General features: G+C 49.0%; 1 protein-coding gene across 1 annotated transcript; it reads right to left on the bottom strand.

Moving 5' to 3' along the window:
* Nucleotides 1-15,889: 15,889 nt before the first annotated feature.
* LOC142915710 (E1A-binding protein p400-like) lies at nucleotides 15,890-24,891 on the bottom strand. The gene is made up of 7 exons (XM_076061405.1): nucleotides 24,841-24,891; nucleotides 23,295-23,468; nucleotides 22,682-22,735; nucleotides 22,161-22,297; nucleotides 20,639-20,695; nucleotides 20,000-20,084; nucleotides 15,890-15,928 (listed from the first exon to the last, which is right to left on the bottom strand). The coding sequence occupies exons 1-7, from the start codon at nucleotides 24,889-24,891 to the stop codon at nucleotides 15,890-15,892; spliced, it is 597 nt and encodes a 198-aa protein (XP_075917520.1).
* Nucleotides 24,892-25,346: the final 455 nt, after the last annotated feature.

The following is a 25,346-nucleotide window of genomic DNA, read 5'->3' as shown; positions in this document are numbered from 1 at the left end:
GGGGAGAGATACACGGGGAGAGATACAGGGGGAGAGATACACGGGGGAGAGATACAGGGGGAGAGATAAACGGGGAGAGATACACGAGGAGAGATACAGGGGGAGAGATACAGGGGTAGAGATACACGGGGAGAGATACAGGGGGAGAGATACACGGGGAGAGATACACGGGGAGAGATACAGGGGGAGAGTTACACGGGGGAGAGATACACGGGGGAGAGATACAGGGGGAGAGATACAGGGGGAGAGATACACGGGGGAGAGATACACGGGGAGAGATACAGGGGGAGAGATACAGGGGGAGAGATACACGGGGAGAGATACACGAGGAGAGATACACGGGGAGAGATACAGGGGGGAGAGATACACGGGGAGAGATACAGTTAGGGAAAAAAGTATTTGACCCCCTGTTGATTTTGTACGTTTGCCCACTGACAAAGAAATGATCAGTCTATAATTTTAATGGTAGGTTTATTTGAACAGTGAGAGACAGAACAACAACAACAAAATCCAGTAAAACGCATGTCAAGAATGTTACACAGGGAGAGATAATGCAATCAATTTATAACATTCTTGACATGCGTTTTTCTGGATTTTTTGTTGCTGTTATTCTGTATCTCACTGTTCAAATAAACCTACCATTAAAATTATAGACTGATCATTTCTTTGTCAGTGGGCAAACGTACAAAATCAACAGGGGATCAAATACTTTTTTCCCTCACTGTATAAAGCGCCTGCATGTTTGTTCGGGTGTGGTCTCAGGTCGAGTTGGGACTTGAGCTGTGTGTGTGTGTAACATAATCACATCCTGTATGTGTGTGTGTAACATAGTCACATCCTGTATGTGTGTGTAACATAGTCACATCCTGTGTGTGTGTAACATAATCACATCCTGTATGTGTGTGTGTAACATAGTCACATCCTGTATGTGTGTGTAACATAGTCACATCCTGTGTGTGTGTGTGTGTAACATAGTCACAGCCTGTATGTGTGTGTGTAACATAGTGACATCCTGTGTGTATGTGTGTGTGTAACATAGTCACATCGTGTGTGTGTGTGTAACATAGTCACATCCTGTGTGTGTGTGTGTAACATAATCACATCCTGTGTGTGTGTAACATAATCACATCCTGTATGTGTGTGTGTAACATAATCACATCCCGTAGCTGTGTGTGTGTGTAACAGTCACATCCTGTGTGTGTGTGTGTAACATAATCACATCCTGTATGTGTGTGTGTAACATAATCACATCCCTGTAGCTGTGTGTGTAACATAGTCACATCCTGTTTGTGTGTGTGTGTAACATAGTCACATCCTGTTTGTGTATGTGTAACATAGTCACATCCTGTATGTGTGTGTGTAACATAATCACATCCTGTGTGTGTGTAACATAGTCACATCCTGTGTGTGTAACATAGTCACATCCTGTATGTGTGTGTAACATAGTCACATCCTGAAGCTGTGTGTGTGTAACATAGTCACATCGTGTGTGTGTGTAACATAGTCACGTCCTGAAGCTGTGTATGTGTGTCACATAGTCACGTCCTGAAGCTGTGTGTGTGTGTAACATAGTCACATCGTGTGTGTGATGTGTGTGTAACATAATCACATCCTGTGTGTGTGTGTGACATAGTCACATACTGTGTGTGTGTAACATAGTCACATCCTGTATGTGTGTGTAACATAGTCACATCCTGTGTGTGTGTGTAACATAATCACATCCTGTATGTGTGTGTAACATAGTCACATCCTGTATGTGTGTGTGTAACATAATCACGTCCTGTATGTGTGTGTGTAACATAGTCACATCCTGTATGTGTGTGTGTAACATAATCACATCGTGTGTGTGTAACATAATCACATCCTGTATGTGTGTGTAACATAGTCACATCCTGTATGTGTGTGTGTAACATAATCACGTCCTGAAGCTGTGTATGTGTGTGTAACATAGTCACATCCTGTATGTGTGTGTAACATAGTCACATCCTGTATGTGTGTGTGTAACATAGTCACGTCCTGAAGCTGTGTGTGTGTAACATAGTCATGTCCTGTATGTGTGTGTGTAACATAGTCACATCCTGTGTGTGTGTGTGTAACATAATCACATCGTGTGTGTGTGTAACATAGTCACATCCTGTGTGTGTGTGTGTAACATAATCACATCCTGTATGTGTGTGTGTAACATAGTCACATCCTGTGTGTGTGTGTGTGTAACATAGTCACATCCTGTATGTGTGTGTGTAACATAGTCACATCGTGTATGTGTGTGTGTAACATAGTCACGTTATGTGTGTGTGTAACATAGTCACGTCGTGTGTGTGTGTGTAACATAGTCACATCCTGTATGTGTGTGTAACATAATCACATCCTGTATGTGTGTGTAACATAGTCACATCCTGTATGTGTGTGTGTGTAACATAATCACGTCCTGAAGCTGTGTGTGTGTGTAACATAGTCACGTCCTGAAGCTGTGTGTGTGTAACATAGTCACATCCTGTGTGTGTAACATAGTCACGTCCTGAAGCTGTGTGTGTGTGTAACATAGTCACGTCCTGTAGCTGTGTGTGTGTAACATAGTCACGTCCTATAGCTGTGTGTGTGTGTAACATAGTCACGTCCTGAAGCTGCGTGTGTATAACATAGTCACGTCCTGAAGCTGTGTGTGTGTGTCACATAGTCACGTCCTGAAGCTGTGTGTGTGTGTAACATAGTCACGTCCTGTAGCTGTGTGTGAGTGTAACATAATCACGTCCTGAAGCTGTGTGTGTGTGTAACAAAGTCACATCCTGTAGCTGTGTGTGTGTGTAACATAGTCACGTCCTGTAGCTGTGTGTGTGTAACATAGTCACATCCTGAAGCTGTGTGTGTGTGTGTTTAACATAGTCACATCCTACAGCTGTGTGTGTGTGTGTAACATAGTCACGTCCTGAAGCTGTGTGTGTGTAACATAGTCACGTCCTGAAGCTGTGTGTGTGTGTGTAACATAGTCACATCCTGAAGCTGTGTGTGTGTGTCACATAGTCACGTCCTGAAGCTGTGTGTGTGTAAGATAGTCACGTCCTGAAGCTGTGTGTGTGTGTAACATAGTGACGTCCTGAAGCTGTGTGTGTGTGTAACATAGTCACGTCCTGTAGCTGTGTGTGTGTGTAACATAGTCACGTCCTGAAGCTGTGTGTGTGTGTAACATAGTCACGTCCTGTAGCTGTGTGTGTGTGTAACATAGTCACGTCCTGAAGCTGTGTGTGTGTAACATAGTGACGTCCTGAAGCTGTGTGTGTGTGTGTAACATAGTCACGTCCTGTAGCTGTGTGTGTGTGTGTAACATAGTCACGTCCTGAAGCTGTGTGTGTGTGTGTAACATAGTCACGTCCTGTAGCTGTGTGTGTGTAACATAGTCACGTCCTGAAGCTGTGTGTGTGTGTGTAACATAGTCACGTCCTGAAGCTGTGTGTGTGTGTAACATAGTCACGTCCTGTAGCTGTGTGTGTGTGTGTAACATAGTCACGTCCTGAAGCTGTGTGTGTGTGTAACATAGTCACGTCCTGTATGTGTGTGTGTGTGTAACATAGTCACGTCCTGAAGCTGTGTGTGTGTGTAACATAGTCACGTTCTGAAGCTGTGTGTGTGTGTAACATAGTCACGTCCTGTGTGTGTGTGTGTGTAACATAGTCACATCCTGTATGTGTGTGTGTGTAACATAATCACATCCTGTGTGTGTGTGTGTAACATAGTCACATCGTGTGTGTGTGTGTAACATAATCACATCCTGTATGTGTGTGTAACATAGTCACATCCTGTGTGTGTGTAACATAATCACATCCTGTATGTGTGTGTAACATAGTCACATCCTGTGTGTGTGTGTAACATAATCACATCCTGTATGTGTGTGTAACATAGTCACATCCTGTGTGTGTGTGTGTAACATAGTCACATCCTGTATGTGTGTGTAACATAGTCACATCCTGTATGTGTGTGTAACATAGTGACATCCTGTGTGTATGTGTGTGTGTGTAACATAGTCACATCCTGTGTGTGTGTGTGTAACATAGTCACAACCTGTATGTGTGTGTGTGTAACATAATCACATCCTGTGTGTGTGTGTAACATAGTCACATCGTGTGTGTGTGTAACATAGTCACATCCTGTGTGTGTGTGTAACATAATCACATCCTGTGTGTGTGTGTAACATAATCACATCCTGTATGTGTGTGTGTGTAACATAATCACATCCTGTGTGTGTGTGTGTAACATAGTCACATCCTGTATGTGTGTGTGTGTAACATAATCACATCCTGTGTGTGTGTGTAACATAGTCACATCCTGTGTGTGTAACATAGTCACATCCTGTATGTGTGTGTGTAACATAGTCACATCGTGTGTGTGTGTAACATAATCACATCCTGTGTGTATGTGTGTGTAACATAGTCACATCGTGTGTGTGATGTGTGTGTAACATAATCACATCCTGTGTGTGTGTAACATAGTCACATCCTGTGTGTGTGTAACATAGTCACATCGTGTGTGTGATGTTTGTGTAACATAGTCACATCCTGTATGTGTGTGTAACATAGTCACATCCTGAAGCTGTGTGTGTCACATAGTCACGTCCTGAAGCTGTGTGTGTGTGTAACATAGTCACATCGTGTGTGTGATGTGTGTGTAACATAATCACATCCTGTGTGTGTGTGTAACATAGTCACATACTGTGTGTGTGTAACATAGTCACATCTTGTATGTGTGTGTAACATAGTCACGTCCTGAAGCTGTGTGTGTGTGTAACATAGTCACATCCTGAAGCTGTGTGTGTAACATAGTCACGTCCTGAAGCTGTGTGTGTGTGTAACATAGTCACATCCTGTGTGTGTGTGTAACATAATCACATCGTGTGTGTGTGTAACATAATCACATCCTGTATGTGTGTGTAACATAGTCACATCCTGTATGTGTGTGTGTAACATAGTCACGTCCTGAAGCTGTGTATGTGTGTGTAACATAGTCACATCCTATATGTGTGTGTAACATAGTCACATCCTGTATGTGTGTGTGTAACATAGTCACGTCCTGAAGGTGTGTGTGTGTAACATAGTCATGTCCTGTGTGTGTGTGTGTAACATAATCACATCCTGTGTGTGTGTGTGTGTAACATAGTCACATCCTGTGTGTATGTGTGTAACATAATCACATCGTGTGTGTGTGTGTAACATAGTCACATCCAGTGTGTGTGTGTGTGTAACATAGTCACGTTCTGAAGCTGTGTATGTGTGTGTAACATAGTCACATCCTGTATGTGTGTGTGTGTGTAACATAATCACATCCTGTATGTGTGTGTGTAACATAGTCACATCCTGTGTGTGTGTGTAACATAGTCACATCCTGTGTGTGTGTGTGTAACATAGTCACATCCTGTGTGTGTGTGTAACATAGTCACTGTGGGGGCTACCGTCCCCCGCCATCACTGAATTGTCGGGGCCGTTGCCCACCGACTCCCCCGTTCCATTCATACCGCTACCTCCCCGGCTGCTCTGTCAGGTCCAGACTACCGACCCCTAATGCCTCGCCCCCCTGTACCTCTGCCTGGGATGTCGACCGCGTTTGCGTAGCTTAATAAACGGCTCGTACGCTTTGCGCTCGCGATGCGCTACCCTGTTCAACGCCGGCGTGTCGCGGTGAGCGCGCTCGCAAAGCAAAACCCCGTCCTGCACGGGAATAAACAGGCACGGCGCGCCCCCGTGGGATTCCCTCCCACCTACGCTCCACGCGCTTAAGCAAAAACAACCACGCCGCAATTACTTTGCTCCGATTTAACGGGCTGTTTACACAGCTGCGTATTCACACACGCCAGGCGCTTAATTCGCTATTAGACAATAGCGCGAGTGCGCGACCACCACCCCGTCACACAGGCGCGCAAGCGCAAAGCGCTACTGTAGGCTATTGCGCAGGTACACGAGCGCTGGGCACCACCGAAGATATTCGTGTAGGTACGCGCGCGCTGAACAATACTGTAAACGACCGTACAGGTACCGGCACTAAGCACGTTCTACTCCCTTATTCGCTGCAAACAGCCGCGTATGCGCGAACACAAAACACTCTGTACACACTCGTACCGGTATGCGAACACCAAACACTCCGTCTCCCTCCTCGCACTCACAGTGACCACGACACAGCTTTATCCTATTAGTGGTTTTATTCCCCGCGAGTATCGAACTAGACTGTGCGTGTCAGTACGGACCAGCAGGACAGGTCTAACCTATCTCGCTACTGCCTGATACTTAATGGACCTGTCTGCCCTCTATTTTCTCTCCGAATTTCGTCCCTTTGTCTTACCTCTCTCCCTCGTACTTACGGTCCGACCTCGCAGCGATGGAGGTCGCGGATAGATGATGCTGTAAACAGAATCTGGCTGTTCTCTGCCCCATCTCACGGACGTGCGAGTAACAGTCAGGTGACGGCTCCCCGATCCCTCCCTCCTGTTGATCTCCAGTCAAGTAAAAAAATGGCCCCTTGCTTCCCCAAAGCATCCCCTTTTATGCTCCTTTCAAAGCCCTCGCAGCGCCCATCCGCGGTGCATCACGGGTCAGGCCGTTAATCCGCGGTGCATCATGGGTAGGGCCGTTAATCCGCGGTGCATCATGGGTAGAGACGCTAGCCCGCGGTGCACCATGGGTAGAGACCCTTAACCCACGCTGCCCCGCTCCCCACCTGTCTGCTGGTCCGCGTGTGTCCTGGGCATCTCCTCAATGCGGTTCTCAGCGAGTTCTCCGTGGTCATTTAATTCTAAGTTAAGCCACGGCGCCGCAGTGCCATTTGGCCTGGGGGGGGGGGGGGGGGGGTGCCTGCCAATTCCCTGACCCTGAGAAACCGTGGAGCACCCCCACCCCCACGAGGGGGCCTCTCGGGTAAAAATTCAGGGCAGGTGCCCCCCTCCCTCCCCATGAGGCCCTACTTGAGTGTGTGTGTGTTAAGGTGGGGGGGGGGGGGGTGGCGGTTGAAGTGCTGTGATGGGAGCCGGGTGGCTTCTCGGTCGCAGCAGCACAGCGACGGCCCCTATTTCGACGGAGCGGCTTCGCTGTTGTGACACAACAATTACATCCAGCATCATCGGGCAATTCACCAGAATGGTAAAGCCCTCGCTTGCTCCCAGTCTTAAATAGAGCAGCAGGCTGACGTCATCATTTAACTCATATCAGGTGCAGTGATTAGAGGCGGATGGGGGGTATTGTAATTATATAATCGATTGGTAATCAGTCAATGGTTATAATTAGTAATGAGTTGTAGATTAGTAATTAGTTGTAATGTGTGTTATTGTGATTATATGCTACGTTAGTAATCCGTTTATTAGTATGTGTTTCCCCCATAAGGAATTGTAATATGTATTATTTAATAATACATATTACCGCACTAAGCCTGTAGCTGTCAGAGCGATTAAAGTTATTTCTATTCCTCTCAATTTCAATGGATTCTCTAATTAGTCTTTGCCAGTAATAATTAGTTTTACACAACACTTCAACGTTATCAAAATCAATTCAGTGTCCTTGTTGAAAAGCATGTTCTGCCACTGCCGACAGTTGTGTATGAGATAATTTAATATTTCTTTGATGTTCTTTTAGTCTTATGCTGATGTTACACCGGTTGATAATTTAGGTAATGCGTCTTTAGTGCAAGATACTAGTTTTTTAATTTTGTGTACTGTACCAAATCATACTGTAATGTTTTGCTTTTGCAAAACACGGGCTAATTTGTCAGTTACTCCTGAGATATATAGAATATTTATTGTTTTAACAATCTGATCGCTTTCAGCAGTATTGCTTTGCGATCGTGATTTGGCATTCAGTGCACTGTTAATTTGAGCATTATTGTAGCAATTCTGTCGTAGTGCTTCTGTAGAGGTGTTAACTACGCGCTGTTGCGTAACCTGCATTGCCACCAGGGCAGTGCAGCATTACCCCTGGGTAAAACGGTTGGGGTCAGTTGAGGTGAAACGGATCGTGGCCAGGGTTTGGTGCGAACCAATCAGACGGTTCCACGTGGGAATGTATGATTGGTTCTACCCGGCCACGAAGGGGTATAAGACGGGTGACCCAACGGACCTCGGGGAGTTATCTCCCTGCACGAAGATAGAAGACTGGGCTGAAGCCTAGCTAGGACCCTGGACCAGCCTTTCAGCCCTTCTAAGGGCTAAGGCTCGGCATACCCAGTGGTCAGGACCCACCGGGCCAGCGGTGGGTCAGATAGCCTCCCCTAGGTCCTAGCCGGAGGACTAGGATAGCGGTAGACGTGTGAGTCCTGCCAAGTCCGGAGGTTGTACCTCCTTAGGTATCAAGGAGGTTAGCGGTAGACGTGTGAGTCCCGCCAGGTCCGGAGGCTGTACCTCCCTAGGGTATCGGGTGAGGGGACCGAATATCCCTCTGTGTGTGTTAAGCGTTGTATAAGGAAATAATACAATAAACAGAGTGTGCCTCCTAAAAAAGTTTGCTCGTCCTTACAACACTGCAACTGGTGTCAGAAGTGGTTGGAAATGGAAACCAGAAGTTCAGCCCACACGCGGAGCCAGAACGAAGATAACGCTGCCTCACCTGCAAGCACCGCCAGCTCCGCTGAAAACGCTGCCACGTTGACAGCCGCCCAGCCACCGGTTGAGCAGCCAGCCGGTCGCTCCCCCTGCCATGGGGGACGGACTCAGGGCAGCACACGGCCGTCTCGCTCAACTCGTACATGCCGCGGCCTCCATTCTCGAAGAGATCAACTTGGAGGTCGCGAGAAGGCCGAGTCAACCGCCGGCAGACATTCCCGCCATCGGCCGGGGCGGACATTTTGATTTTCCCGCCGGAGAACCACGTGATCCCGCCGGAAGCGGAAGCCAGGGGCATCCTGGGAACGCGAGGGGCCAATCACAACCCACAACGTCATCGGCACGCGACGCTGCGAATTCAAGTTCCTCAGCGGACGCCGCGTCATCACTGTACCGACATGGTACAGTAGACTCTATCGGCCGGGAAATCACCGATCTCCGGCTCGAGATGGTGCAAGCTGAGGGGGAGACGACGTCCGCCCTCCAACAACGCCTGCCCATCTTCCGGGAATTCTCATCTGAAGGGGGTGACTGGGCGGCGTTCCAGCATCGCTTCCTGAGCCACCAAGAGATGGTGGGCTGGTCGGACGCACAGGCACGAAAGGGCGACTCTTCAATCGGCCCTCCGACGGATGTCCGACGTCTACGGGCCTCCATCCAACGTCCGCAGCCGATTTTACGACAGGCGACGCCGCCCTAAAGAGTCTCCGTTGGCATTCCGGACCGCTCTACTGGCGATGGCAAGAGCGGGTTACCCTCGCATGGATGACGAGGCCATCGACCCCATCGTTCTCCAGAAGATGCTGGAGCTGGCGCGCGAGCTGCGCATCGTCATCCAAGCAGTGGACGACGACAGTATGTGCTCGCTACGAGCCGCTCGGTGCATCCACGCACATCTGCTGCTCCACACGGAATCGACCATCGCGCCTCGGCTTCGACGTCGGAGCCTGCCAGCAGGGACGCCGAGTTCTCCCCCGACCGGGCCTTCATGGCGACCAGGTCAACGGGCCGGCGATCGTCAGACCACGCTGGTCGCCGCAACGACCAGCAGCGGGGACGGCCTGCTCCACGCGGCGACGTGACGTGCTTCAACTGTGGCCAACGAGGCCACATCTCCTCTGACTGCCGTGCGCCTCGACGACGCCCCTCCGCATCCCGGGGCCAGGACTACAGGACGTCCACGGCATCGCGGCAAAACCAGGCAAGTTGCGACGCCTCTCACGCTCGGCCCTCATTCACACCATACACACTGCAACGCACCATAAGAAGGGCTCGCGGTTCGGCGTGTGATGGGGGGTATTCTGGCGTTTGTTCGCGGCCACTCGGACCTGGGCAGTGGTCTGAGTTGGCCCATAGGGTAGTCGCGGCGACGGCAGGTTCGTCCGTGGTTGTAGGATCAATCGAGGGTGTGGAATTTCGCGTGTTGGTCGATACTGGTGCGTTGGCTACGATCATTTCGGATTTGATTTACAATATACTGCCCGTACGATGCCGCCCCTTGGAATGGGTTTCTATCCCGTGTTTCGCCGCTAATGGCAGTTCACTTGGCATTATTGGGCAAATTCGGGCGCAAATTTCGATTGGAGACATTAAATTGGCAGGGCCTATTTTGGTCTCTTCTTCCCTCGCCGTGCCGTGTTTGTTAGGCACTGATTTTCTCGCAAAAATGCCTATTAAGATCTTTGTAGATCAAGGCTGCATCGAACTCCCGTCGGGTCGACGGATGGCGTTCTTGCCCACACCCTCACATCCGCGCATGGCTAGTGCCTCGGTGCAGGCGTTTGTCGCGAGCACAGTCCGCATTCCGCCAGGGACACAAATGCTCGTGCCCTTGCAACTTAAAAAGCCGCTAGCCCCGGAGGCCTTGGCACATGGCATTTTGCTGGGGCCTTCAAACGCAGCTGCTAAGGGGTTAGATTTGGTGGCTGCACAGACCCTCGTAGCAGCCGACAGGGAGCTGTTCTTGCAGGTTTTGAATGTCGGATTGTCCACAACCGTCATTTCGCAAGGAACTGTGTTCGCTCACGCGACCCCGGTGCCGTTGGGGACCGGAGTCGTGGGACACGTGCATGACACGCCGCAGGTCCCACCTCCTTCCGAATCGGATGAGAGATGGTTGGACGCGCTCTGCACAGACACGGGTGATCTGTCTCATTCGCAGCGAATTAAATTGCGCGCTCTTCTGCGAGAATTTTCCGATGTCTTCAGTAAATCTAAATTTGATATTGGCTGCACCAAGCTGCTGCGTCACCACATTGATACTGGTGACGCTGCCCCGATTCGACAAAACCCGTTTCGGCTTAGCCCGGCGGAGAAACAGCATGTTAAATCGGCTGTGGATGACATGCTGAAGGCCGATATAATTTCTCCCTCCACTAGTCCCTGGGGTGCTCCAATAGTGCTGGTCAAAAAGCACAATGGCAGTCTCCGTTTTTGCGTTGATTTTCGGCGCCTAAATAAAATCTCGGTAGCGGACGCCTACCCTCTCCCTCGTATAGACGAGTCATTGGATGCCCTGGCAGGGGCGCACTATTTCTCCACCTTGGACCTTCTGTCGGGGTTTTGGCAACTCCCCCTCGACGAATCATCAAAACCTAAGACTGCTTTTCGGACACCACAGGGCCTTTTCGAGTTTAATAGATTGCCCATGGGTCTCCACTCGGCCCCAGCGACGTTCCAGAGGCTCATGGAGCTGGTCCTCGCTGGGCTCCAGTGGGACTCATGTCTCATTTATCTTGACGACGTCATCGTCTTTAGCCGCACGTTCGGCGAACACATCGAACGGTTGCGTGCTGTCTTCTTGAAAATGCGGGCCGCTAACTTGAAATTCAAGCTGCAGAAGTGTCACCTTCTGCGTGAGTCTGTGCGCTATCTGGGGCACAGTTAACCGCTCGGGCATCTCTACCGACCCTGAAAAAACCAAATGTGTTCAACATTGGCCGACCCCTACATCTGCGGGCGATGTTCGTAGTTTTATTGGTTTTGCGTCGTACTACCGCCGGTTTGTTGCTGGCTTCGCGACGATTGCCAAGCCGCTCCACGCCCTTACGTCAAAAGGGGTGGCGTTTCATTGGGGGGACGCAGAACAGGCTGCGTTCGACTCCTTGCGGAACGCGCTCGTGACGGCACCGTCCCTTGCGTACCCCGATTTTTCCGTGCCATTCGTGTTGGACACCGACGCTAGCAATACGGGGATTGGGGGTGTTCTGTCCCAAAAAGTTGATGGCATTGAAAGGGTTGTTGCCTATGGTAGCAGAGTCTTGTCTCTTGCTGAACAAAGATACTGTGTGACCAGACGTGAGCTGCTGGCCATTGTTTTTTTTATTCAGCAATACAGGCCGTACCTGTATGGTCAGCATTTTACCGTGCGATCTGATCATTCGGCTTTACAGTACGCTCTGCGGGTTGACCAACCGTCCGGGCAGCTTTCTCGGTGGCTCGAAGTCCTTCAGGACTACGATTTCAATGTCACTTACCGTAGGGGTGCACAACACACGAATGCCGATGCGTTGTCTCGCCTTCCGCCGGCTCAAAAATGTGCGTATTTTTTGGGCTCGGGCCGTTGTAAGCCGCCATTGCCTGCACAGGTTGCGCCTCTCACAACGGTGTCAGCCACGCTTCCCGCCGCCTCAGCGCCGATGTTCGATCATGCAGATCCAATGGCCAGTGACGATTTGCTGGAGCTAACTTTGGCCGAATGGGGTCGGCACCAGGGCGAGGACATGTCGTTTTTGAGGTTGCGTCGCCACGCGAATAATGCGGTTCCAAGACAGGGCAAATTTAATTCATTTGTCATGAAGCACGGCTTGTTGATGCATTGGGATGCTGACTCGTGTCAACATAAAATCGTCGTGCCATCCGCCTTGCGATGCAAGGCCGTATGGGCGGCGCATGAGCGTTTATTGCACCTGGGTGTTCATAAGACCATTGGGTTGTTGCGGTTGCAATTTTTCTGCCCGGGCATGCTGCGCGACGTCACTGACATTTTGCTGGGATGCACCCATTGTGCGCAACGTAAACCGCCGGCTAAACTGGCATGTCCACCCCTGCAACCCATTTCGGTCTCTCGTATAAATGAGTTGGTGGCTCTCGATATTTTGGGCCCTTTTCCTACTACGCCACGGGGTAATAAATACCTTCTGGTTGGGGTAGAGTATTTTACACGGTGGCCTATGGCCTGGGCCCTCCCCAACCAGTCGGCGGCGGCCGTTGTGGACGCCTTTGTTCAGGGCTACGTCCTGGACAAGGGCGCACCAGAACGGTTGCTGACCGATCAGGGAAGAAATTTTCCGGGAGCCTTGCTGAATGATGTGTGCCGCCTGTTGGGCACTAAGAAAGTGCGCACTTCACCCTACCATCCTCAGACCGACGGCATGGTGGAGCGCCTTCATAGAACTCTCACCGCTATGTTATGCCATCAGGTCGATGAATCCCACCTCGATTGGGAGTTGCAGGTTCCGGGGGTGCTCGCCGCATACCGTATGGCACCTCACGCGGCGACGGGATTTTCCCCGTTCTTTCTAATGTACGGCAGGGATGCCTTTCCTCCCACCGACGTTCGGCTGGAAATCGAACAGCCACCGCAAAAGTCAAAGCTCGTTGACCACTTGCGATTAAACCTCCGTAAGTTGGCCGAGGCACGGGAGGCCGCCATTGAAAATTCGGCTTCCCGCCAACGGGCGAATTTGCGACTGCGTGACCCCCGGACGTACACGCATCGGTGGGCACCGGGAGACAGGGCATGGCTCCACTGCCCCCAGGTGCCGGTGTCCACGTCGGCCAAACTCCTCAGACCATGGCGAGGCCCGGTTGAGGTAGTGGAAGTCCTGCGTCCCCAATTTGTTAAAATTAGCTGGGGACAGCGTCGCTGGTGCGTTCACCCCTCTCGGTTAAAACCCTTCGTCACGCCACGCATCCCTCCACAACACGCACGACACGGGGGCCGAGTGCGCGACGCGTCCGACGAGCCGGATGTTGCCCCGTTGGTGCCTAACCCACAGCGCAGGCGTGTCAGTCCTCCTGCAGATGACGCGGGAGTGACGGCTCCATGCAGGCCATGTTCGGCCTCAATGGACCGTGGAGCAGCGGGTGTCCCCGTGGAGATGCCTAAAGGCCCACCGGATGCTCTGGCTCATCCTCCTCCTTCCCTTGTGCCGCCGACAAAGCCTGCCATCCCCTACGATGGTCCCGCGAAACACACGCGCGCGAAATCTCGCCGGTAGTTATAATTTTTTTTGGCATGTCTAGTGCCTTGTACATACGTTATGTTGTTAAGGGGGGTATTTATAGGGGTTTTATTGTTCTTGTTGTTCGTGAGGCACACTCACAATTATTCTACCGTTGGTAATTTCGGAGTTTCCCATTGTTGCAGCCGGGACGGCTGGAGCTTCCGAAGGAGGGGGTGATGTAGAGGTGTTAACTACACGCTGTTGCGTAACCTGCATTGCCACCAGGGCAGTGCAGCATTACCCCTGGGTACAACGGTTACGGTCAGTCGAGGTGAAACGGATCGTGGCCAGGGTTTGGTGCGAACCAATCAGACGGTTCCACGTGGGAATGTATGATTGGTTCTACCTGGCCACGAAGGGGTATAAGACGGGTGACCCAACGGACCTCGGGGAGTTCTCTCCCTGCACGAAGATAGAAGACTGGGCTGAAGCCTAGCTAGGACCCTGGACCAGCCTTTCAGCCCTTCTAAGGGCTAAGGCTCGGCATACCCAGTGGTCAGGACCTACCGGGCCAGCGGTGGGTCAGATAGCCTCCCCTAGGTCCTAGCCGGAGGACTAGGATAGCGGTAGACGTGTGAGTCCCGCCAGGTCCGGAGGCTGTACCTCCCTAGGGTATCGGGTGAAGGGACCGAATATCCCTCTGTGTGTGTTAAGCGTTGTATAAGGAAATAATACAATAAACAGAGTGTGCCTCCTAAAGAAGTCTGCTCGTCCTTACAACACTACATAATTACTAGCGAAACGTCGTACTCAGATTGTAAATGTTGTGATTGTGCGCTCCAACGCTCCGATGTGCTGTACCAGTAACGAATTGGCACGTTCTGTTCACGTGACAAACCTTACTTATTGGCTGTGTCGGGTGGTGGCGGGTTTAACGACACAACATTTATATATTGACACGATCTAACGCAAAAAAATCTGTATTATGGGATGATATTGGTCACGAAAGCCTACCACGTGTTAAACCAAATACAAGGCAGTTTACATTTTGATTTAAAGCTTTCGTGACTGCAGGGATTAATATTCTTGGTTCTTTTGGTAAAGTCACCACGTAGAAGGGAAACAATAAAATAATAAAAATATAAAACAATAAAATTCTCACGAAGTTTCGACTGCAACACAAGCAATCATCATCAGGTGTGAAAACCACAGCAAGAAAATTTGAAAAAAATTGCGTTTGTTTTTAACGTTTACGGTGACTTTCAGACCGCATCCATTATTTTCGTCTCCTCCCCTCCTCTTTTCCGAACATAGATGGACTCGTCCATCTGAATCACTGCCAAATCGCTCTCCGTGGTGCTAACGTTAAAAATAACCGCCACTTTTTTCAAAATTTCTTGCTGTGGTTTTCACACCTGATGATGATTGCTTGTGTTGCAGTCGAAACGTCATGAGGATTGTATTGTTTTATATTTTTATTATACTGGTAGGAACGAAGTTGTAAACTGAGTGTACCAGCCTGCAATAGATTAATGTGTCCGTCCGTCCGTCCCCTTTCAATACTTTAACGAAGTGAAATCTCGTGCTGTTGGGTGTAAAATCAGCAATAGACAGCGCAGAGACTTGATATGTCTTATTGCACCCAACATTTGGGAGTAACAATGTCATCAAATTGCGCAAAATTCCAATGTTCCTACCAGCCCACCCTGCAGGGACCTGTTTTTGTTGTGTCTCTTCTACGCGGTGGTGACTTTACCGAAAGAACCAGGAATACAAGGCAGTTTGTTCATATTATTTAAATCACGTACAATTTGTCAAAAAAATACGAAGTGTTTTCTTGCTCACGTAAAAAGCATCGAGTGACTCTCATCACCAATGCCAGCAACCAAACAAGGTGAAATTTCCACATTCCCATAATAGGGGGCTACGTTTGTTCACAGGATGAAAACTTTTCAATCATCATCATCATCAGCAGCTATGCCCAAATAACCCAGAATGTACCCGATCTAGTCAAATCCTGGAAGATAATCAGGTTTTAACTTGGATGTTGCTGGCGCAGTGCTGACCACACGCATAGCAGGTTGGCATGGGCAGCTGCAGGGGTGCAAGGTGGTCAGCTGAAGGATCCATTGTTGTACTGTACTTATATGCTCTACTCGCACTTGTGCCCATCCATTTTGTGTTCCGCTTTCTGTCTCGCAGTGAAATTCCCAACGTGTGCGATTGTTACATTTGATTTGTCAGTGTGAGTTCCGTTCCTGATCATTGTTTCTGATCACTCGCAAGACAATTGAGAGATGGACATTGGAAGGCCTTCTTCCAGAAGCGGATAGAGAATGACTTTGATGATAAGTCATTTGACTCTCAATTCTATTTCACATTTGCTTGGTTATGGTATTTACTAAAATGCAAAATAACCCTCGAAGCTTTGTTTATCATTCAAATAATTTGAAACGAGCATGCAACCAAGATTTTGCTGCATATTGTTTTATTTGCATATTTCATTTATAGGCTGCTATATACTGGTGGGGAGGTGGAAAGGGAGAAGTGGGGGGGGGGATTGGGAGGATTTGTGTGCTGGGGGGTGGGCAGAAGCTTGTGCAAGCTGTTTTTTCTACATAACTCAATTTACTTTCTTTCATTTGTCAAACTTGCAACATTTAAATTGTTGATTTAAAGCTTTCGTGACTGCAGGGATTCATATTCTTGGTTCTTTCGGTAAAGTCACCACCACGTAGAAGGGAAGACAATAAAATAATAGAGAATTTTATTGTTTTATATTTTTATTATTTTATTGTTTCCCTTCTAGCGAGAATTTTATTGTTTTATATTTTTATTATTTGATTGTTTCCCTTCTACGTGACTTTACCGAAAGAACCAAGAATTTGCAACATTTAGTTGATATACTAAGCGACCTCTCACGGTCTTTACATAACGTCTTGACATGTAACCTACTCTGATCATTTGTCCCCAAGTTAAAATCTCCCTAAATGCATGGAAATAATTTGACACAGCACCCACGACCACTGAAAATAAGAATGCTTGATTAAAGCACTGATGTGCGTTTATTGTTGTAACTGTTGACGATGAAAAAAAAAGCAATTCGAGCACAAAGCAACACATGGATGCACATGCAATCAGGGAATCATGTCGCAGCTCCGATTATAGGACGGTTGGCTACGTACGGTGTGAAAGACGTTCTCCACGCATACTAAATTTAAGGTGAAAAAAATATTAACAGATGTGCACACGTATGTATTAGAATGTGAATCAATTATTGCATTATCCAGTTCATATCATGTACTCGGCAATGACACACAATGTTTGCTTTGTGATTGTATATTATGGATATTTTTTGGTCTATAATACGGTATCTTCCTCCACATTTTCAATAAGCTAAGCAATGAGAGATCAGCACATATAAATCATTAAAAGATCATTGTTTACCCAAGCTCATATTTAGTGTATCGTGATGTTGATGAAGATATATTATTGTTGTTACATGCAAGTGCTGTTGCTGAACAACTGAGAGATCAAAACAATGTCAATTAGCAAATTAATCTCCTGAACAACACCATATGGTGGGACCAGAATTATTTGTAAAGTAACCATTGTTAACAGGCATAGCAGTCAAAGAATGTAACGCATCAGTTGGGAGATGGAGCAATGAAATCAGCTCGTGTGCAGGTCATAGTTGGATTATTACATCATAGCATCGTCAAAGGTGGTGGGTTGGGGAGGCCTCCATTCATTGACCATGGCTGATGATGATGACGATGATGATATATAAAGGTGTCTCAGTTTTATTTTTGTATTATTTTCCATTAAAAAAAGTAAATACTGCATATCAACATTGTCGTCGTCATCATCATCAAGTAACATAGTATTATATTTCTAAATCATTATGGTGATGTAAAAATAACACTTCTGCTGCACAGGAAAACTGTGTGAATTGGTCAATGCAACCTATGAACAAAAATGCATCTTGGAAAAACGCGTTGAACCTGGTAGAATATAATTAGAGACCAAAGCATCCCACAAGGAAAAATGCATTCTTATAAAATGGGATTAGCAATGATTTTTAGCCAAGTAATTTTATTTCACTCTTACTTATCCGGTGACAGGTACAGTGAGGGAAAAAAGTATTTGATTCCTTGCTGATTTTGTACGTTTGCTCACTGATAAAGAAATTATCAGTCTACAATTTTAATGGTAGGTGTATTTGAACAGTGAGAGACAGAAAAACAACAACAAAAATCCAGAAAAACGCATGTTAATAATGTTATAAATTAATTTGCATTTTAATGAGGGAAATAAGTATTTGACCCCCTCTCAATTAGAAACATTTTTGGCTCCCAGGTGTCTTTTATACAGGTAACGAGCTGCGATTAGGAGCACACTCTTAAAGGGAGTGCTCCTAATCTCAGCTTGTTACCTGTATAAAAGACACCTGTCCACAGAAGCAATCAATCAATCAGATTCCAAACTCTCCACCATGGCCAAGACCAAAGAGCTCTCCAAGGATGTCAGGGACAAGATTGTAGACCTACACAAGGCTGGAATGGGCTACAAGACCATTGCCAAGCAGCTTGGTGAGAAGGTGACAACAGTTGGTGCGATTATTCGCAAATGGAAGAAACACAAAAGAACTGCCAATCTCCCTCGGCCTGGGGCTCCATGCAAGTTCTCACCTCGTGGAGCTGCAATGATCATGAGAACGGTGAGGAATCAGCCCAGAACTACACGGGAGGATCTTGTCAATGATCTCAAGGCAGCTGGGACCACAGTCACCAAGAAAACAATTGGTAACACACTACGCCGTGAAGGAAATCCTGCATCGCCCGCAAAGTCCCCCTGCTCAAGAAAGCACATATACATGACCATCTGAAGTTTGCCAATGAACATCTGAATGATTCAGAGGACAACTGGGTGAAAGTGTTGTGGTAAGATGAGACCAAAATGGAGCTCTTTGGCATCAACTCAACTCGCCGTGTTTGGAGGAGGAGGAATGCTGCCTATGACCCCAAGAACACCATCCCCACCGTCAAACATGGAGGTGGAAACATTATGCTTTGGGGGTGTTTTTCTGCTAAGGGGACAGAACAACTTCACTGTATCAAAGGGACGATGGACGGGGCCATATACCGTCAAATCTTGGGTGAGAACCTCCTTCCCTCAGCCAGGGCATTGAAAATGGGTCGTGGATGGGTATTCCAGCATGACAATGACCCAAAACACACGGCCAAGGCAACAAAGGAGTGGCTCAAGAAGAAGCACATTAAGGTCCTGGAGTGGCCTAGCCAGTCTCCAGACCTTAATCCCATAGAAAATCTGTGGAGGGAGCTGAAGGTTCGAGTTGCCAAACGTCAGCCTCGAAACCTTAATGACTTGGAGAAGATCTGCAAAGAGGAGTGGCACAAAATCCCGCCTGAGATGTGTGCAAATCTGGTGGCCAACTACAAGAAACATCTGACCTCTGTGATTGCCAACAAGGGTTTTGCCACCAAGTACTAAGTCATGTTTTGCAGAGGGGTCAAATACTTATTTCCCTCATAAAAATGCAAATACATTTATTACATTTTTGAAATGCTTTTTTTTCTGGATTTTGTTGTTGTTATTCTGTCTCTCACTGTTCAAATAAACCTACCATTAAAATTATAGACTGACCATTTTTTTGTCAGTGGGCAAACGTACAAAATCAGCAGGGGATCAAATACTTTTATCCCTCACTGTACATTGTTATTAAAGGCAATGCATCCTATTGTTATAGTTACATTGTTATTGAAGACAATTCATCATATTGTTATAGTTACATTGTTATTTAAGACAATGTATCCTAGTGTTATAGTTACAATGTTATTGAAGACAATGGATCATATTGTTATAGTTACATTGTTATTGAAGACAATTCATCATATTGTAATAGTTACATTGTTATTGAAGACAATGTAACCTATTGTAATAGTTACATTGTTATTGAAGACAATGTATCCTAGTGTTATAGTTACATTGTTATTAAAGACAATGCATCATATTGTTACAGTTACATTGTTATTAAAGACAATGCATCCTAGTGTAATAGTTACATTGTTATTGAAGACAATGCATCATATTGTTATTATCAGAGTCATGTGTGTTTGCATGTTCACCCATTCACCCACCACTCACCCATGCACTTAGTCACCCACCATCGCCCCACTCTCCCCCCACTCTCCCCCCACCCTCCCCCCACTCTCCCCCCACTCTCCCCCCCCACCCCCACTCTCAGCTTCTTCTCCTTAGCGATTCTCTCCGCCCTGAGCGCTGCCACCTGGACAGGTGACAGCGGCGTCTCGTAGCTGATACCGCTGCAACAACATCAACAACATCAACAACAACATCAAAAACACCATCAACAACATCAACAACACTATCAATACCATCAACAACATCAACAACATCAACAACATCAACACCATAAACAACACTATCAATAGCATCAACACCATCAACACGATCAATAACATCAAAACCATCAACAACACCATCAACAACACCATCAACAACATCAACACCATAAACAACACCATCAACACCATCATCAACACCATCAACACCATCAACACCATAAACAACACTATCAATAGCATCAACACCATCAACACGATCAACAACATCAAAACCATCAACAACACCATCAACAACACCATCAACAACATCAACACCATAAACAACACCATCAACACCATCATCAACACCATCAACACCATCATCAACACCATCAACACCATCATCAACACCATCAACACCATCATCAACACCATCAACACCATCATCAACACCATCAACACCATCATCAACACCATCATCAACACCATCAACACCATCACCATCATCACCATCAGCGGTGTGGGGTGCTCACCTCTCCGACGGCACCGACACGTGCTTGGGATTCTTCTGGAAGAGATTTGTCCCCAACCTGAAAAGAGCGCAGCACACACACACACAGTCACACACACACAAAGTCACACACACGCACGCAGACACACACACACGCACGCAGACACACACACATGCACAGACACACACACGCACGCACGCAGACGCACACACGCACGCACGCAGACACACACACATGCACAGACACACACACGCACACGCACGCAGACACACACACATGCACAGACACACGCACGCAGACACACACACATGCACAGACACACACACACACGCACGCAGACACACACACATGCACAGACACACACGCACGCACGCAGACACACACGCACACGCACGCAGACACACACACATGCACAGACACACGCACGCAGATACACAGACATGCACAGACACACGCACGCACGCACGCAGACACACACACGCACACACGTAGACACACGCACGCGCACGCACGCACACGTAGACACACGCACGCGCACGCACGCACACGCGACGTCAGAGGGGGCGGGTGAGTGAGTGGATGAGCGGGTGGGTGGGTGAGTTTGTGGGTGAGTGAGTGGGTGAGTGGGCGAGTGAGTGGGTGAGTGGGTGAGTGAGTGGGTGGGTAGGTGAGTGAGTGGGTGAGTGAGTGGGTGGGTGAGTGGGTGGAAGAGTGTGTGTGTGGGTGGGTGGGCGGGTGAGTGGGTGAGTGGGCGGGTGAGTGGATGAGTGAGTGAGTGGGTGGGTGAGTGGGTGGGTGAGTGGGTGAGTGAGTGGGTGGGTGAGTGAGTGGGTGAGTGAGTGGGTGGGTGGGTGAATGGGTGGGTGGGTGGGTGAGTGGGTAGGTGAGTGGGTGGGTGAGTGAGTGAGTGGGTGAGTGAGTGGGTGGGTGGGTAGGCGAGTGAGTGGGTGAGTGAGTGGGTGGGTGAGTGGGTGGAAGAGTGTGTGTGTGGGTGGGTGGGCGAGTGGGTGGAAGAGTGTGTGTGTGGGTGGGTGGGCGAGTGAATGGGTGAGTGAGTGGGTGGGTGAGTGGGCGGGTGAGTGAGTGGATGAGTGAGTGAGTGGGTGGGTGAGTGGGTGAGTGTGTGGGTGGGTGGGCGAGTGAGTGAGTGAGTGGGTGGGTGAGTGAGTGGGTGGGTGAGTGGGTGAGTGAGTGGGTGGGTGGGTGAGTGGGTGAGTGAGTGGGTGAGTGGGTGGGTGGGTGAGTGGGCAGGTGAGTGGGTGGGTGAGTGGGCGGGTGAGTTGGTGAGTGAGTGAGTGGGCAGGTGAGTGAGTGGGTGGGTGAGTGAGTGGGTGGGTGGGTGGGTGAGTGAGTGGGTGAGTAAGTGAGTGGGTGAGTGAGTGAGTGGGTGGGTGGGTGGGTGAGTGAGTGGGTGAGTGAGTGGGTGGGTGAGTGAGTGGATGAGTAAGTGAGTGGGTGAGTGAGTGGGTCGGTGAGTGAGTGAGTGGGTGAGTGAGTGAGTGGGTGAGCGAGTGAGTGGGTGGGTGAGCGTGCGGGCACCCACACGGGTTTGAGTGACATCCTGCGCTTGGCAGCGCTGCTCCGCGCCAGCTCAAACTTGGCAGAGAAGAGCTCCGTCTGAGCCGTGTGCTCGTCCTGCGCGAAGATCTGGCTGGTGCACAGCGGCTGCCTGCTCTTCGTCTACGCGGGGAGGGAGGGGAGGGAGGGGGAGGGAGGGAAGCAGTCAAATGATCATCATCACCACCACCATGAGACCCACTACAGCCATCATCATCGCCGCCATCATCATCACCACCACCATGAGACCCACTACAGCCATCATCATCGCCGCCATCATCATCACCACCACCACCATCACCATGAGACCCACTTAGCTCACCTGCTCACCCGCTCACTCGCCTACTCACCGGCTCACCCGCGGCTCGCTCGCCCGCTCACCCACTCACCCACCCACCCGCTTGCCCGCCTGCCCACTCACCCACCCACCCATCCGCTCACCCACCCGCTCGCCCACTCACCCACCCGCTCACCCACTCACCAGCGGCTCGCTCACCAGCCACTCACCTTGTAGACGCCTTTGGTCTTCTGCTTCTTCTTGGGGTGGAAGTCGTAGAGGAGCTGGGGGAGACATTGAAGGCACGAAGACGGTCAGCAGCTCACCACCACCGTCACCATGGTGATGGTGAGCTCACCACCACCATGGTGACAGTCAGCTCACCATCACCGTCAGCTCACCATCACCATGGTGACAGTCAGCTCACCGTCAGCTCACCATCAGCATGGTGACAGTCAACTCGCCACCACCGTCACCATGGTGACAGTCAGCTCACCATCACCGTCACCATGGTGACAGTCAGCTCACCATCACCGTCACCATGATGACAGTCAGCTCACCATCACCGTCACCATGGTGACAGTCAGCTCACCATCACCGTCAGCTCACCATCACTATGGTGACAGTCAGCTCACCACCACCGTCACCATGGTAACAGTCAGCTCACCATCACCATCACCACGGTGACAGTCAGCTCACCACCACCGTCACCATGGTGATAGTCAGCTCACCCACTCACTCACCCAGCCACCCATTCACCCATTCACCCACCCACCAACCCACTTACCCACCCACCCAGCCACCCACTCACTTACCCACCCACCCCCCCACCCAGCCACCCACCTTGCCCTCCTCGCGTGGCACCACAACGGCCTCGTAGCGCGAGCGGCAGTGCTTGGGTGAGCGGTAGACGCGGCTCACCACGTTCACCACATCGCTCACCAGCTCCCAGTTGGGGGTGTGCGCCGGGGACACCAGGGCCAGGTTCAGCGGCAGCTCCAGCAGCTGCTGGATCGCCTGGTGAGGAGACACGGAGGGAGGGGGGGTTGGTGGGTGGGTGAGTAGTTGGGTGAGTGCGTGGGTGGGTGAGTGGGTGGGTGAGTGGGTGAGTGAGTGAGTGGGTGGGTGAGTGAGTGAGTGGGTGGGTGAGTGAGTGGGTTGGTGGGTGAGTGGGTGGGTGGGTGAGTGGGTGGGTGAGTAGTTGGGTGAGTGGGTTGGTGGGTGAGTAGGTGAGTGAGTGGGTGAGTGAGTGGGTGGGTGAGTGGGTGAGTGAGTGGGTGAGTGGGTGAGTGGGTTGGTGGATGAGTAGTTGGGTGGGTGAGTGGGTTGGTGGGTGAGTGGGTGGGTGAGTGAGTGGGTGGGTGAGTGGGTGAGTGAGTGGGTGGGTGAGTGGGTGGGTGGGTGAGTAGTTGGGTGGGTGAGTGGGTTGGTGGGTGAGTGGGTGGGTGGGTGAGTGGGTGGGTGGGTGAGTGGGTAAGTTTGTGTGTGTGTGTCTGTGGTCCGGCATGCCTAAACAGCTTTTGTTCTGCCGGATAGAGGGGGCTAAACGGGCGCGGCCCGGGCCAGAGAAGAGATGGAGTGACATGGTACAGGAGGACGTGGAGCTGAGTGGACTTGCCGATGACTGGTACCAGTAGTTTCAAGATCGGATATGTTGTTGAAAGTGGTTGTGCAATTGGCGGTTTGGAGTGTCCGTCTAAGGCTTTGATGGTCTTCCAAAGTTTTGATGAGTTTTGGCGGTGTTCAAAAGATTCGACAAACTCGTGCCAGCGTTCCCTGTTTTGGCTTGATTGATTAGCATTGTGATTTCAATATTGAAGGCCGGGAGATTTGTGGTGATGTAGGATTGTTTGTCCTAATGGTGTTCCGTTGGTTTATTAGCGTTGAGGCTTGTTTAGGGAGGCAGGGAAGGTGTTGCTTGCAGCAACCCCCCAGCGACGGTGTGCTTGGTGGTAGTCGCGATGATGTTTCTGAAATTCTTTTCAGAGTTATTTGCGGATGTGTGGCTATGGTTGATGTTGTCGGTGAATAATTATTCTGAATCATAAGTGAAAAGTGGCCAGTTTCCTTTTTTAAAGTTGTAATACAAGCGGTTTTTAGGATTTAAATGTAGATTTAAAGCTTCCGTGACTGCAGGGATTCATATTCTTGGTTCTCTCGGTAAAGTCACCACCACGTAGAAGGGAAACAATAAAATAATAAAAATATTTAAAAAAAATCATTCTCACAACATTTGCAATCATCATTAAAAAAACGCCACTTTTTTTTTCAAAATCTTCTCGCTGTGGATTTCACACCTGCTGATGATTGCATGTTTGTTTAGCAATCGAAACGTCGTGAGAATTTTATTGTTTTATTATTTTATTATTTCTCTTCTACGTGACTTTACCGAAAGCATCGAGTGAACGGTTTTTAGGAGTTTGTGAATGTTTGGCGGCATTGAGGGTCAACGCAATAGGTGGGCGGTCGGCTCCAAGGGCCTCAAAAAGACTTGCCAGTCGATTGATGAAAGGAGTTTTCCTGATGCTATTGTGTATAGTAGTGTAGTATACAGTATTGTGTGTAGTGTATAGTAGTGTAGCCTATATTACTGTGGTGTATAGCAGGGTATAGTGTAGTGTATAGCAGTGTATATTACTAGTGTATAGTGATGTATAGAAGTGTATAGTGCAGTGTAGTGTATAGTAGTGTATATTACTAGTGTATAGTGCTGTATAGTAGTGGTGTATATTGGTGTATGGTAGTGTAGTGTACATTATTGTGTGTAGTGTATAGTGTAGTGTATAGTAGTGTAGCCTATATTACTGTGTATAGCAGCGTATAGTGTAGTGTATAGCAAGGTATATTCCTATAGTGTATAGTGATGTATAGTAGTGTATAGTGCAGTGTATAGTG

Source organism: Petromyzon marinus, unplaced genomic scaffold, assembly GCF_048934315.1.
Source record: "Petromyzon marinus isolate PM22_M1 ecotype Great Lakes invasive population unplaced genomic scaffold, UKy_Petmar_22M1.pri1.0 PM_G_Scaffold_34, whole genome shotgun sequence".
In the NCBI taxonomy this organism is placed as follows: Eukaryota; Metazoa; Chordata; class Hyperoartia; order Petromyzontiformes; family Petromyzontidae; genus Petromyzon; species Petromyzon marinus.
Note: the sequence above shows the minus strand (reverse complement) of the source record. Positions and strands in the feature narration are given on the sequence as shown.